Here is a 16,140-nt window from a genome sequence, read left to right on the forward strand (position 1 = left end):
ATACAAGTAACTAAAGCAATAAATATTTTAGACTAGAGGCTGTCAGACTGACAGCAAACCGGATTTACCAGCATGAAAATGATATTTGCAAATCTGGACCCCCAAACAGGATTATGTAATAAAAAATAAATGAATTTTTGTAGGGTTCAGAAATGGAAAGGCCAAAATCAATCTAAGTATCACTTTTCGCTACTTAAAGGTCAAAAACTCATCAACGATAAAAGTTAAAATCGTGAAAAATCGAAATTGACCATCATTTAGTCACAGGAAACAACATATCTAAACTAAAAAAGATTAGGTCAAAGGGTTAATAAGGAATAATACTTTGCTGGAGTCAATGTTCACACAGTTATGTTCCTAACTCTGCCATTATGGTGGTCTAAAAGTGATACATATCTCAACCTTAAATATTATCCATAATCAATCTGTCAGTAAAATGCCTATCTTGTACCACACTTGAGTGTGTAGTAATTTCATTGATGCTGTACTACTTTCACATGAAACCAGATACTACATTGTAGTTCTGAGTGATAGGTTTTTAGTAGTCAACAATTCATTACATTTTAGTTCTGGGTGATAGGTTTTTAGTAGTCAACAAGTCTTTACATTGTAGTTCTGGGTGATAGGTTTTTAGTAGTCAACAAGTCTTTACATTGTAGTTCTGGGTGATAGGTTTTTAGTAGTCAACAAGTCTTTACATTGTAGTTCTGAGTGATAGGTTTTTAGTAGTCAACAAGTCATTACATTGTAGTTCTGAGTGATAGGTTTTTAGTAGTCAACAATTCATTACATTTTAGTTCTGGGTGATAGGTTTTTAGTAGTCAACAAGTCTTTACATTGTAGTTCTGGGTGATAGGTTTTTAGTAGTCAACAAGTCTTTACATTGTAGTTCTGGGTGATAGGTTTTTAGTAGTCAACAAGTCTTTACATTGTAGTTCTGAGTGATAGGTTTTTAGTAGTCAACAAGTCTTTACATTGTAGTTCTGGGTGAAAGGTTTTTAGTAGTCAACAAGTCTTTACATTGTAGTTCTGGGTGATAGGTTTTTAGTAGTCAACAAGTCTTTACATTGTAGTTCTGAGTGATAGGTTTTTAGTAGTCAACAAGTCTTTACATTGTAGTTCTGAGTGATAGGTTTTTAGTAGTCAACAAGTCTTTACATTGTAGTTCTGGGTGATAGGTTTTTAGTAGTCAACAAGTCTTTACATTGTAGTTCTGAGTGATAGGTTTTAGTAGTCAACAAGTCTTTACATTGTAGTTCTGAGTGATAGGTTTTTAGTAGTCAACAAGTCTTTACATTGTAGTTCTGAGTGATAGGTTTGTAGTAGTCAACAAGTCTTTACATTGTAGTTCTGAGTGATAGGTTTTTAGTAGTCAACAAGTCTTTACATTGTAGTTCTGGGTGATAGGTTTTGGGTGATAGGTTTTAAGTAGTCAACAAGTCTTTACATTGTAGTTCTGAGTGATAGGTTTTTAGTAGTCAACAAGTCTTTACATTGTAGTTCTGGGTGATAGGTTTTTAGTAGTCAACAAGTCTTTACATTGTAGTTCTGAGTGATAGGTTTTAGTAGTCAACAAGTCTTTACATTGTAGTTCTGGGTGATAGGTTTTTAGTAGTCAACAAGTCTTTACATTGTAGGTCTGGGTGATAGGTTTTAGTAGTCAACAAGTCTTTACATTGTAGTTCTGGGTGATAGGTTTTTAGTAGTCAACAAGTCTTTACATTGTAGTTCTGAGTGATAGGTTTTTAGTAGTCAACAAGTCTTTACATTGTAGTTCTGAGTGATAGGTTTTTAGTAGTCAACAAGTCTTTACATTGTAGTTCTGAGTGATAGGTTTTTAGTAGTCAACAAGTCTTTACATTGTAGTTCTGGGTGATAGGTTTTTAGTAGTCAACAAGTCTTTACATTGTAGTTCTGAGTGATAGGTTTTTAGTAGTCAACAAGTCTTTACATTGTAGTTCTGAGTGATAGGTTTTTAGTAGTCAACAAGTCTTTACATTGTAGTTCTGAGTGATAGGTTTTTAGTAGTCAACAAGTCATTACATTGTAGTTCTGGGTGATAGGTTTTTAGTAGTCAACAAGTCATTACATTGTAGTTCTGAGTGATAGGTTTTTAGTAGTCAACAAGTCTTTACATTGTAGTTCTGAGTGATAGGTTTTTAGTAGTCAACAAGTCTTTACATTGTAGTTCTGGGTGATAGGTTTTAAGTAGTCAACAAGTCTTTACATTGTAGTTCTGAGTGATAGGTTTTAAGTAGTCAACAAGTCTTTACATTGTAGTTCTGGGTGATAGGTTTTAGTAGTCAACAAGTCTTTACATTGTAGTTCTGGGTGATAGGTTTTTAGTAGTCAACAAGTCTTTACATTGTAGTTCTGGGTGATAGGTTTTTAGTAGTCAACAAGTCTTTACATTGTAGTTCTGAGTGATAGGTTTTTAGTAGTCAACAAGTCTTTACATTGTAGTTCTGAGTGATAGGTTTTTAGTAGTCAACAAGTCTTTACATTGTAGTTCTGAGTGATAGGTTTTTAGTAGTCAACAAGTCTTTACATTGTAGTTCTGAGTGATAGGTTTTTAGTAGTCAACAAGTCTTTACATTGTAGTTCTGGGTGATAGGTTTTAAGTAGTCAACAAGTCTTTACATTGTAGTTCTGGGTGATAGGTTTTAGTAGTCAACAAGTCTTTACATTGTAGTTCTGAGTGATAGGTTTTTAGTAGTCAACAAGTCTTTACATTGTAGTTCTGGGTGATAGGTTTTTAGTAGTCAACAAGTCTTTACATTGTAGTTCTGGGTGATAGGTTTTTAGTAGTCAACAAGTCTTTACATTGTAGTTCTGGGTGATAGGTTTTTAGTAGTCAACAAGTCTTTACATTACCTTATTGTTCCTTCTTTGACCATATGTTATACACAATATCATGATGAGCTGCCACTGAAAAAACTAACTAAAGAATTCAAATCTCAATGTAGATTGAATGTTATATTGTGGATTTATTGATTTTTTTGGGGTACCTTTTCAAGTGGATAGAGGAAAATGGTATTTTTGTGAACATTTTGATTTCATGGTTTTGAAATTTTTTGTTTATATACATACCTATTGACAATTTATACTTGTTGAACATTTAAATTAGCGTTTTCCCTAAACTCCACAATCATCGAAAATGAGTACCCAACAAATAATAATGAATCCACAATACGTGACTTAACAGTGTATATTAACACTATTTATATCTCTTACCAAATAGAGGTTTGTTCCCTGTAACCCAGGACAGCATGGCACCCCATAGCCCTCATATGTGATCTGATTTCTGTCCTGATCTCCAACCACCAAACATCTCTTGTCTCAGGCTCCTCTGCAATTAAATAGTCACTTCAGTAATGGTTATATAAGAAATAACTAAACATCTACACATAGTGGCAGGCAATTAACTAAATTGTTCAAAAATGAAAATTAACTGCAACAGAAATGTAAGCAAATGCTACAGGAGCAATTAATAATTGTTTGTCAAGGAAGGGCAGACATTTTACTAAATGATTGTTTGTCGAGGAAGGGCAGACATTTTACTAAATGATTGTTTGTCAAGGAAGGGCAGACATTTTACTAAATGATTGTTTGTCAAGGAAGGGCAGACATTTTACTCATTAGGAAAAAACTAAAGGTACTGCAAGCAAAACTTGCAAAATGTTACCCCCAATACATATCAAAAGTGAAGGTTATGATTTTGCTTAAGGAAACACCTCAAAAATAATTTGGATAAAAAAAACAACAAAATAATTAGCATTATATGGCTAAGATTCTGAGGAGTTTCAATAAATTCTTTTAAGGGGTTTCAGAGAAATTGTAGAAACACAATGGATATCCCCTGCCTGATAAATCACTATATACTATCCACTTCAAGTCACTTGCAGTAAAACATAATTAATCAAGATGATAAGCCATAAAGTTCATGAAATATGGGTCATCTGTATGGTTGAACAGGTTCATACACTTGTACCTAAACATTTAGGAACTTCAAAAGTCAACCTTGACCTTATTGAGAAAAAATAATTATATAGTGATATAAATGTAATAATGAAAAAGTACATAAAACTAGAGGATCTAAAGAGCAGGTGTCCCTCACCTGGATCATTGTGCATCTTCAAAAATGGCCACTCTCTAACAATAGAGACTAAATCATAATTCATTGCACCTCTTTTTCGTTTATCTTGTGTTGCTGATAATTTCTCTGTAAACAGTTTCTCTCTATCTTACTTTAGTTTATTTTTTATCAAAATGCATAAAATTTGTAAAAAATTGTCATTAAAGGGCAATTACTCTTAAAATTGAGAATGGAAATGGGGAATATGTCAAAGAGACAACAACCCGGCCAAAGAGCAGATAACAGCCGAAGGCCACCAATGGGTCTTCAACGCAGCGAGAAAATCCCGCACCCAGAGGTGGTCCTAAGCTGGCCCCTAAATAAAATGTGTACTAGTTCAGTGAAAATGGACATCATACTAAACTCAAAAAAATATAAATGAACTAAAATTAAAAAACATACAAGACGAACAAAGGCCAGAGGCTCCTGACTTGGGACAGGCGCAAAAATGCAGCGGGGTTAAACATGTTTTGTGAGATCTCAACCCTCCCCCTATACCTCTAGCCAATGTAAATAAAGATACACACAGCGATATGCACAGTAAAACTCAGTTTTAAAAAAGTACAAGTCCGATGTCAGAATAGGTAACAAAAGAAACTAAGCAAAATGACAATGATTCATAAATTAACAAAGGACTACTAGCAGTTACTGACATGCCAGCTCCAGACCTCAATTAAACTGATTGAAAGATTGTCTTCATCATATGAAAATCAAGTACAATCCCTCCTGTTAGGTGTTTAGTATCATACCATCATAAAATATATGAGAAGAACATAACCAACAAATTTGGCTACATTAGCTTATTTGTAGATCTTGTCTTTATGATCTTTTTTGCTGTTTACAGTTTTTCTATATCTAAAATAATTTTCACCATATTGATATTATTGTGGATTCTTGTCTTGCTGATCATTTCCTTCTATCTATTATAGTTTTCAAGATAATGGGCAAGACCAAAATAATCAACTGATGATACTGGCCAAATTGACTCATTATGTACCGTTTAAAATTACTTCTCTCCATTTATTATAATTTTCATGATAATCCTAAAAAAAAAAAAAAATCGTAAAAAGCTGTCATTTAAGGGCAATAACTCCTATACGGTGTAGTCTGACAATTTTGGTCAAAAATAGACGATATATAGATCTTGAATTTCTAAACATATTCTCCTCTCGTGTCATTTTTCTCCATCTTTAACAGTTTTAAAAATAAAACTCTATACTTGAATTTTTATCCTATGTTCTATTTTTAGCTGTGGTGCCCATGTTGGTTTGCTGGCAGGATCGTTGCACACATTTTATTATCTAGATACCCCGAGATGATTGTGTAAAGATTTGGTTAAATTTGGCCTAATAGTTACATATGAGAAGATTTTTGTAAGAAAACAAGATGCACTGCAATGGACGATAACAGATTACGGCCGCCAAGTTATGGAAAAAAGAAAAAGGGTCGATAAAAAATATTCCCTTGAATTTGACAGTTGTAGGAAATTAATCCTACATTTCATTGCAGTAAAAAATTTCTGAGTCATAAACATAAATCTTGGGTGTTTCAAAGCACCATTATTTTTTTATTTGGTGTTTCTATAGAATATTTTGGAAACTTGAGGTTAAATGGTTACTAAATCTTGTACACAGGAAAAAAAGGGGTGAAATTTGATTGGTTAACTTCCAGTGATGGTTATTTTCTTATATGCAATGAAATGTTATGTGAAATTTTGTCTATAGTACTGGACAGGATAAAACTTTACTCATGCAAAGTATTTGTATATTTGAAACAAAGATAAATTCTGCACAATTTTTTTAAAAGTGCAAATTTAACAAAGACTAATAGGGGGAAATCAATGGTGGTATTACACCTACATTAGTAATAAGAAAACAGCATAGTTATTCATACAAAATACCTGGATTATGGATCTTGTCCAATAATTTGACTGACTTGGCAGACACCACACCACCAAGATGTGATATGAACCCCACAGGAAAACTAGTCATAGTGAAAAATGGGTATTCCTGAAATAAAAAAGGCAAATTTAAGCACATAGGGGAATCCAGACTCTTGATCAATAATGTTTGGTCAATCTAAAGGCCTTCTTTCTTCGCTTATTTATATGGAAACTGCAAGTACATGTAATCGTTTCAGCCATACCAGAAACATCTCTAGTTGTGAGGATAAGACAGGTAAGCATAATTCAAGCATCATAGAAGCTATTTTTACTATATTGCGAAACATTCAGTATTGTAAATTCAGAAATTATTGCGATGTTTTTATTATTGTGAAAAATGCGACAGGGTTATAATCGCAATAATTAAAACTCGCAATTTGAAATTTTTATATGATTAAAACAGGACTTTTCTCAATATTGCAAAAATTAAAATCGCATTTTAGTCTAAAATGACAAAATCGCAATTATTTCTGAATTTACAGTATTATAACTATGGACTTTATACCTGAAGTTATGTGCAAATTGTATAAAATTCAAGATCTAATAACTTAAACAATTAATTTCTAAATGTTTGAATAGCAGTTCAAATCTGCCATAATTGAATGTCATATAATCATAATTGTTACCAATCACGATCATTTGAAAATGCCTGTACCAAGTAAAGAATGTGATACTTCCTTTCCCATACATAAAGGGATGTCTTATTCCATTATACTGTATTCATACCATCAAGTCTATACTTGGTTGCTGTGCTGATAACTTGGAAACAGATTTACCTCCACTTCCTATAGCACTGCCACTACCACTACTTCCTGTTAAACTGGATCCTAAAATAAATCAGTCTCATTTAGTCATTCAAAGTGTTCAAATATGGCATGCAACCTCGAAATCTTTGATTGATGCAAGGAAATATTGAAATGTATAATTATATTTATGCCCTACCAGATATATATGGCTGCTGTATGTATATGTAATATAGCTTGTTTCTGACAAGGATATTCAAAAAGTGTGGTAAAACTTTGAACTTAATGAATATGACCAATAGAAGACAAGATAACTTGAAACATGACTGAATGACCAATGAACAAGAAAATAGAGAACTACAGTACTAAGATATTAAACATACCAAGAAAATAAGATCGCATAAGAGAATAGAAGAAATGATGAATTCTTAAAATACATATAATAAAACTACTAATTATTATCAATTATTCTGCAAGAAAATAAATGTTAATATATAACACTCTACCAAATGTATGATTGTGTTTCAACAAAGCTTGTAACTGACAAAGAAGTTACCTCTGTGGCTAAAAACTTACGCTCTCTTTATAAAGCAGAATTTATAACTTTAACATATCACTGAACATGTTCAAATGTTTGAAAAAAATAGTCTTTAACGGGTTGGAATTTTTTTTTCTAAACAAACGTTTATTTCATTTATATCCAAGCATAAATGTTACATATATCAATTTTTCAATCTTCAGATGCAGCTCAACGAGTTCCAAATGCATACAAAAATTCCTAAAAATCAGAAATACCACCCAATGATGTATATGTTGCCTTAATTGTGATAGTTTTACCTTTAGGAGGCGTGTTGGTACTTATATCAGAGTCTGATGATCTTCTGTTGGTCTGTGATGGAGGGACCATCTTGACAGGAGATGTTGTACTTCTTACAGGCTGGACAGGAGGTGATGATGGTGCCAAGGTATCCTCAGGCACAGGGGAACTGAAAGCAAAGCTAAATGCTGATTGGCCAGGCAGAGAAGGTGGAGCAGAGGGAGGGGGAGAGGCAGTGGGTATTTTGCGTGCAGGTCTAGAGGGTGGAGTCACACTATGTTGGGTGTATCTTGTGGGCGGAGTTACACTCTGTTGGGTGTGCCTATGAGGAATGGAATACAGCCTCAAACTGTAAATAAAGAAAAGAAAGAAACAGAAAAAACTAAATTAGTGTGGTTAGTACAAAAAATCTAAATAAAAATATTATGTTTATACAAAACAAAAACAACAGTGAGAGTCTAATTAAATGATTATATGTTACTTTGTTATTTTGAAGCACAGACCCAATCAAGCAAACGCCCTATCCCAATGCTGTAAAACAGACAATATATACCAGAGTACTTGTCCACTAAGGAATTCCTAAAACAATTCAGTTTCTCATTATATTTCATGAAGAATGACACGTTTTTGGGTTGTTTTTGTAAATGTACTTAATTATACAAAGGAGTAGAGCCAGTAACCCCAATAAACGGCCCTGGAAACGCATACATTTTTTAAAATTCAATTGTTTGAGTATATGTTATGCGGATGTATTGCTAAATTTATTATTTTTGAAAGCATAATAAGAATAGTTGTATTTTATAAATATATTAGCCTGAAATACGAATAGATTTCATTTTAGTCCATTTTTCTGGAAATGTTTTACCTTTTACAACCTTTTTTTCATGATTTTATAAGTGGCACCACCCCTAGCCCATTGAAATTTTTGGTAAAAGTACAGAATATGGTATATAGAGAATATTTTAGCAGTAATTTGTTTGAGAGAGGGGTGGCCCCACTGTTAAAATTTCAAAACAAGAAATAAATAATTTCTACAAAGTTTTAATATTGTGACCCAATAATCAAAAACTGTCAACATCAGGTTATTGTATTCATTAAATTAGACTATTTTGATAAAGTATAATCAGCCTAAAATAAGACCTAATAATCACATGACTATCTCATACTGCATTGTGACAGGAATTTGCTTGTTTGAGACCTCTGTGCAAAAAAAAATCCTTTAAACTAATGTAACTGAATATAATGCCTATCCCAAGTAAAAAAAAACAACATTCATTGACAATTATACAGATCTGTTCATATTTAATTTAGCCAAAATTTGAACAAATTGCCATCACATCTTTCTACCTTTTAAACTTATGTCACTGTACACATTGCCATTCTTTTAAAATTTATTTTGATTTTGCTAATGAAATGTCTTAAATACTACTGGTAACTACACATTGTTATTCTTTATAATTATCTCCCCTTATAATTTATCTAATTATCTGTATGTATCAAACAGCTCTGCTGGAATTTAAAAAAAATATTTTTAGTTCAAATAATACTAATGCATCTTTTCTCCAAAAGCAATTAATCTTCTTGTCTGTATTACTTTGAAACAGTATCAGATAAAGGAAATCAAATTACAAATAATATCAAATACTTGTATGATTTTTGTGCAACAGTAAATAAAAAAAAAAGAAATTCATCATTTTATAAAAAAATCAATATTAGAATTAAAACACTGACTGTAATCACACATGCCTGCATCAGTCCAAGATATTAATAAATACACATGCATTTACATCCCCAAAAAGTATGCTGATACCTGTTCCAACAACATGTCTACAGTTTGATTGATTGATTGATTGATTGTATAAGTGAATACATTGGAACTAACTGAATGTTTAATTTAGAGATTGGAAGTTTAGTTGACAGACTCGTTGACTGAAAAGGATGCAGTATACTAAAATAATCATGAAAATATCTGTTCTTTACAGGCATATGACAATTCTTTCTACTTCTTTTATATACAAACTTTGACCTCAAATATTTTACTGGAAATTGTCATTTTTAATATGTTTTATTAAGTTAAGGGATAAGGTTGTTCAATCAACTTTAATTTATCTGTGCAAAAACTTGTATCCCCAGCAGCATGCATGCAAAAGCAAATCTATGTCATGCAAAATTATAGACAGAGGCAGATGTAGAAAAAACTTCGAATCAATCATATCAAAGAAAATCAAGTAAAAAACACAAAATATGTAACATAATATCTTGTTAAATGACAGGACAACCAAATATTCTATACAATTGGCTATTCCAGAATTAAAGAATTGTGGGGAAATTCATTGTTTGTTCATGAAGGGCATTTACAAATATATGATACCCAGGGTAGGCACTTTCAAAATGGGGTAACTATCTTTAGAGGCGAATGTTAAGTTTCACTATAAACATTATCACTGTACTTGACACCAACCCATAGTTGGGATTTGAAAGTGCCTTCCCTTGGTCCCATGAATGTTTTTATGAAACAGCTCTAATTAAGATGTTTATACCTGACATTGATTTTATGCCCAACAATAGAACAAATGACTAAGATAACATCATCTGAAATCAAATACCTTGATGGAATGATTTGAATCAAACATTTAATATATGTTTGAATATCCAATGTTTAGGACTAAACACAACATTTTGGTGTAAGCTTTGTAATTATTACACAGAATTTGCTGTAATACATTAAATACTAAATCTGTGTAACCCTAACACTAGTCACTACCTACAATACAGAGATATGATACCATTTCTGTGTGAAAGACATGTGATTAGATAAAATAGCCTTCAGCTAGTAAGCTTATAACCAAATGTTGGGGGAAAAAAAGGGTAAACATTAACCATATTAAAAATATTATTTTGGCCCATCACAACTTAGACATCAGCAAAAACAGCAAAGTCCACTTGGTTGACCGGTATGTGATAGGGTTATCGACTACGTACCACAGGCCATTGGATTTCAGTGGGCACTGCATGTCTCCCACTTCAAGAAAAATACTGTCATGAAATGGTAAAAGGTATATAAAAATTAAATTGTTGTTGTTTAATCATATTAAATCATGGAAATGTCAAAAATCTTTGCATTCAATATATTTTTGTTTCTTTTACGTCATGAGCTTGTTAGCAAAAAAATAAAAGTATAACTTTATGCAAGACAGAATTCAGATACATATATGTATATCATTGTAGTGTAGTATCTTTATGTGTATCTTTTTGTTTAATATTCAATAGCTATTTGCTGTGCTCAATCAGAGTTATGTATTTTGATGTTAACTTCGTATTGGAATCAGGGAAATACACGAAATGGGACTTTCTAATCTACTGCTTTTTTTTTCAAACGTCATAGAGCATTTATGTCACTTGTAATCAAGATGTGTTAGCTAATACGCATGAACAATATACTATTTGGTCTTTAAAATGAAGAACATGTTCTTTTTATGTGAAGTTATCAGGAATGGTTGCCTGTTTTGGTAATGTCACAATTAGTAAAATAATAGGACAGCTAGAAAATTGGACATCATAATTAAATTTTGTTTTATGAAGAACTGAGATCAAGTGAACCAATCTTTGTTTATCAAGAATTATTCAAACAGTTTTGGGAAAGGTTAATCTGGCAAAGATACTATTAAATCTATTGAAGAAGATGTCATATGAAAATGTTAATATTTTAAATTTCAGCAACAAACACTCTTAAAGTTACTACTAGTTAGATTTTTTCAATTAAAACAATGTTTACATTACCGTATACTAAAAAATAAAGTAATATACAATGCAAATCAATATGCAATCTAGAAACAGCAATTCAATTTAAGAAATTTCAAAAAAAAAACCATTCAAATTATTTGTAGTTATTGACAAAGACGATCTTATTAGAAAATAAGAGATTTTCTACCCATTTTAAAATTCACATCAATGATATTCAGGAAATAAAAATTGCAGAATTCTGACTATTTCAGTTTACTTTATAAACAAGAATGACAGTCTAAGGTCATAAGTGTTCCCCTTATCAGAAACACATTTTTAATAAAAATTCTATTAGAGATATTGCATGCCCGAATTGAATATTTTTTTAATCCATTAAATACAGAAATATCTGCAGTTTCTTGCAATAATTATCAAATGTATTTATGATTTATACTTTTAGGGAAATCACTGTTAAAGACAAGTATGACTTTCTGTAAGAAAAGATCATATGACTATATAGGAAAACATGACACTAAATTTCAATATTTGTATACAAATAATGATTCCCCAGTAATGACATATCATAAAAATATTTTATAATAACCATGAAAAACTGTATACATTTATCAGTTTAACATTAAACAAAATCTCGAATTAGTTTTTGACAAAATATTGAAAAAATATGTTGTTATAAGAAATAATAGGGGAATTTCAAAACAGTGAAACACTTTTGACCTAAGACTGTATATTAATATCCCTTAATCAATCAATCATAATTTCAGTACCAAATCTGCAGATACATTTAAAATGAATTATACATTTAAAAACACCACTCTACATGAAAATGTAAATGTGGGTCTACAAACCAATTTTCAAAACACCTATAAATGGGACAGCTTGCTTATAAAGTAGACCATCTTATAAGTCAACTTTCAGTAGTTCTACATTGACAATAATTTAACATAACTGGCTGGTTCCTGAAATAATCATTCTATTTCATTTTCATCACCATACTACTCTAGTAAGCAATCAGTTATCTATTGACATACCAAATTCCTATAACCATGCAAGGGAGATAATTCCTCGCTATACTTACTCTTTCAGTAGAGGTGACACCCCCTGTGGTGAGGGGGGCTGCTGGAGGATCTTAGCTATGTTTACTACTGTCCCTATACCTCGTGCTACAATTCCTGATTCTCCTTCTAGATCAAAACATTGGTAGTAACTAAAAGTAAAAGGTAAGTCATACTGATATTGTTTATTTTTTATATATATAGATTTTTACCCTCAACATCAACATTCTTCATTGTTCTTCTGGCTACTATATCATGAAAGGGGAGATGTGGTATGATTGCCAATGAAACAACTATCCAATTGCCTATTCTGCTAAATATCAGATTTCTAGAATTGCTCATACTGTTAATAATATTTATAGAATTGCCCTTGCTGGCAAATATAAAAAAAATTTAATTGCCCATATTGCTTAATATAAGAGTTCAGGAATTGCCTACTGTGGTAAAGACATTTTTGCTACAAGATGTTTTTTTTAAAATATGCAAATGTAGGTAAAATACCTATTTTGATTATAAGACCTTGGCTCATCTCTATATTGACCAAAAACTACTTGTAAAATGGCAATTCTAAATATAACAACTTCAATGTTTTATGATGCCATGAAAGCATTACCTTTCTGCACTAAAGTGTCCAGATTATATCTAACTGTTTATTTACATTTATTTACAATTGATTTTAATCAGGGCGATCTAGATCTTGACAATAGTAAAAACACTTGTCTGATGTTGAAGACTGAATGTTTACCTCTACATGTCTCTAACTTTTTTGTTCTGTTGGGTTGCTACCTGAATGATGTATACCCCATATTTCCATTTATTTGAATACATTTATATTATCAAGGAAGTGCTTTAGAAAAAAGACAATCCAGACATGCCTACTTGTAACAAATTATTGCCTGAAGATCATCCTTTTACTACTTGTGAGATAAAAGTTACTGTAAAATAGCATTTCTACCCAGAGATAAAAGTTACCCTATAATAGCATTTCCTCCCAGATCTAAAACTTTCACTCCAATCTTTCTCTGCAATTCACCTGAAAAAGGAAGAATTTGTGTTTGTAACATTATCGTACATTATTGTGACTGATCTGAAAAGAACACTCAAGGTACAACTTATTACTACTGACCAAATATGAAGACATTCTGTAAAGTAGTATTGGAAAAATGTATGACAAAAAATTTGAAGTTCATTCAACATATTGAAAAATCCAAAGTATCTAAAAAAAGGAAGTAGGTATCTGACCAAGGATCTGGAAATTTTTTCACACAATTTCGGTCATTTTGAGATGACTTAAAAGTTTGTGTCCTTTTTTCAAATTGTCGAAATCACTCTAGATTCATAGCATCAACAGACTTGTGTTGACTGTTTCATTGCATTTACTTCATGAATTTTCTTACCATTTTTCTAAAAACGTTCAAGAACAGTTTAGGGAAGGCAACAGTTTAAAATTGAAATGATTTTAATGACTCAAAATGGTAAATTTCTTAGACATCGCTAGTTTGTCTTTCTATTTTGAAGACGAAATTAAAACTGGAAGTTTTGCAACAATACTAAAGTACGATTAATTCAAGATTCATTTCCGGGATTCGTTTTGTTTATCAAATTGACAGGAAATCACCGGCTTTTTAATTTTATTACCTTTAAAAGTGTTTGAATACAACAGATAACAGTTGCACTCGTTTAATTCAGCATAAAATCATTTTGCATTTACGCATGTGTATTACATAGTAAATAAAGCACATGTGTAACTCATGAAAAATTACTTTTTTCTACGTAAATTAAACATGTTAATTAAGTTTTAATCTTTAAATCAGAATTGACTGTTGTCTTTGCTGAAAAGTAATTAAATAATGAAGACAGTTGTCATGGAATTTTAATCTCTTATGATATTAGGTCGGAGCTTGTGATCAATGTCAGGTGTGAATTAAAAACACAGGTCAAAAGTGATAAGCGGTCATTAGCCAAAAATTCCCAGAGGCAGTACTTTAGTTATTAGGAGGGCCCTCAGAATTATACTATATTGGAGTTTTATTGCAGGAAAGGGATTACAAAACAAAAAAACAAGGGCAAAATGGCTATTAAGAAATCCGATCTCAATCAAATGACCGAAATTATTTCTGCAAAAAAATAAAATTTGTCCCCAATCCCAATCTGCCGTTTAGGACAATAGCTTTCAGTTTAGGTCATGACTGGCAAATATGACCGTTTCCGGACCCTTGCATCTGACATATCCTAAAGTGCTCACATGTTACAACTTATCACTGTCACGCTGCATACCATTTAGTTGTTTATCCTCATTTATCTTTTGATGTTAATGAGTTGTATTGATTATATTGGAATCTATGGAATTCTGCTTTTATCTATTGACTTTAACAGTATATTTACCTGACAGTCGAGAAAAGAGCCTCTGTCTAGCTTCATTGGAAGCTCTAGGAGTTCTAATTTTATCTATCCATTTGTACTCTGGGTCATCATTAACCACAAGTTCTTCAACAAATCCATGTATTATTTGTAGCTTATATCCACTGGGTACCTCAGCAGCTGAAATGAAACATAAACAATATTGTTATTGTTATACCCACTGGGTTCTACAGCAGCTGAAATAAAACACAATCCTTATCGTAATTAGTATTCCCACTGGGTACCTCAGCAGCTTCAGATACATTATCGTCATTTTTTTAACCACTGGGCACCTCTGCAGCTGAAAAACAGACAATGTTGTTATTGAAACCCACATCATAACCTCAGCAGCTAATATCAAATAAAGAAGATATTGCAAGAATTATATTGATATTCTTTTATTTTATTAGTTTTTGAAAACAATTTAAAAAATAACTTTTTTTATAATCTGAAAATAAAATTTGAGTTAAACGTTTCAAATCTCCTGAGAATTGAATATCACTAGATATCAAGTCAAGCAATTTGATTTCAATATAATAAAAGGTGCAGTTTATTACTGTAAATTCAAAAATTATTGCATGTATTTATAATTGTGATTGTTGACCAATCGATACAAATGCGATTTTAATTATTGCGATTTCAAAACATGGCAAAACTTTCTGAATTTACGGTGTTATTATTGAAATTAAATATAAAGTATTGATTTCACGCTATATCCAATTCTCACGAGCTATTAAATCTATCTCTTTTTAACAGGGAAATTGTTATTTGTGTCAAATAGTAAATTCTGTAAAACTTTGTTTTAGTCTTTGACATCTAAACAATTTGCTGTCGTAGATCCACTTCTGGCACCAACATGGATGTTAACATCAGATGATTTTAAGCTTTTTGAACTCTTGAGAATTCATGGAATTAAATTTGACAATAAGAAGGTTTTCAGGTAAGAAATGTGAGAATTTTATATATTTTTTAAGGGATCATTTACCTCTGTTGCCACAGAGGAAAAGTAGTCATCAGAATTTAGTATCACATTGCAGAATAGGCCAATCATATTAACACATTTTTCATATCAATCATTTGTATTACATCATGTTCAGTGTGATACAAGAAATATCTCATGAAGGGAAGAGGTAACAGGCCAACCCCTTTCTTTCCTTAATGAACAATTTTTTAATACAGTTGTTTACTTCTACACATGTTTTCAAAACACTATACCCTGGGACTATGACTTTAATCCTAAAGATCCAAGCTAATGTGGTTTCATTATTACACGTGGGTAAACCAATTTTCATGGATTTCATTGGTAT

At 31.6% G+C, this 16,140-nt stretch overlaps 1 protein-coding gene across 2 annotated transcripts in view; it reads right to left on the bottom strand.

The window, feature by feature from the left end:
* The window catches only part of LOC127707004 (C2 domain-containing protein 5-like), a 93,149-nt gene that overhangs the window by 68,489 nt on the left and 8,520 nt on the right, over positions 1–16,140 (bottom strand). Inside the window, exons 7-13 of one of the 2 annotated variants that reach the window (XM_052211771.1) lie at positions 14,819–14,974; positions 13,406–13,466; positions 12,457–12,585; positions 7,658–7,806; positions 6,804–6,904; positions 6,036–6,144; positions 3,235–3,349 (exon numbers count right to left, since the gene is read on the bottom strand). In XM_052211771.1, coding sequence (XP_052067731.1) covers positions 3,235–3,349; positions 6,036–6,144; positions 6,804–6,904; positions 7,658–7,806; positions 12,457–12,585; positions 13,406–13,466; positions 14,819–14,974 — 820 coding nt within the window. Of the gene's footprint in view, positions 1–3,234; positions 3,350–6,035; positions 6,145–6,803; positions 6,905–7,657; positions 7,987–12,456; positions 12,586–13,405; positions 13,467–14,818; positions 14,975–16,140 lie in introns of both variants that reach the window. The other variant, XM_052211770.1, reaches the window with a different exon arrangement.

Source organism: Mytilus californianus, unplaced genomic scaffold, assembly GCF_021869535.1.
Source record: "Mytilus californianus isolate M0D057914Y unplaced genomic scaffold, xbMytCali1.0.p SCAF_6, whole genome shotgun sequence".
Classification (NCBI taxonomy): Eukaryota; Metazoa; Mollusca; class Bivalvia; order Mytilida; family Mytilidae; genus Mytilus; species Mytilus californianus.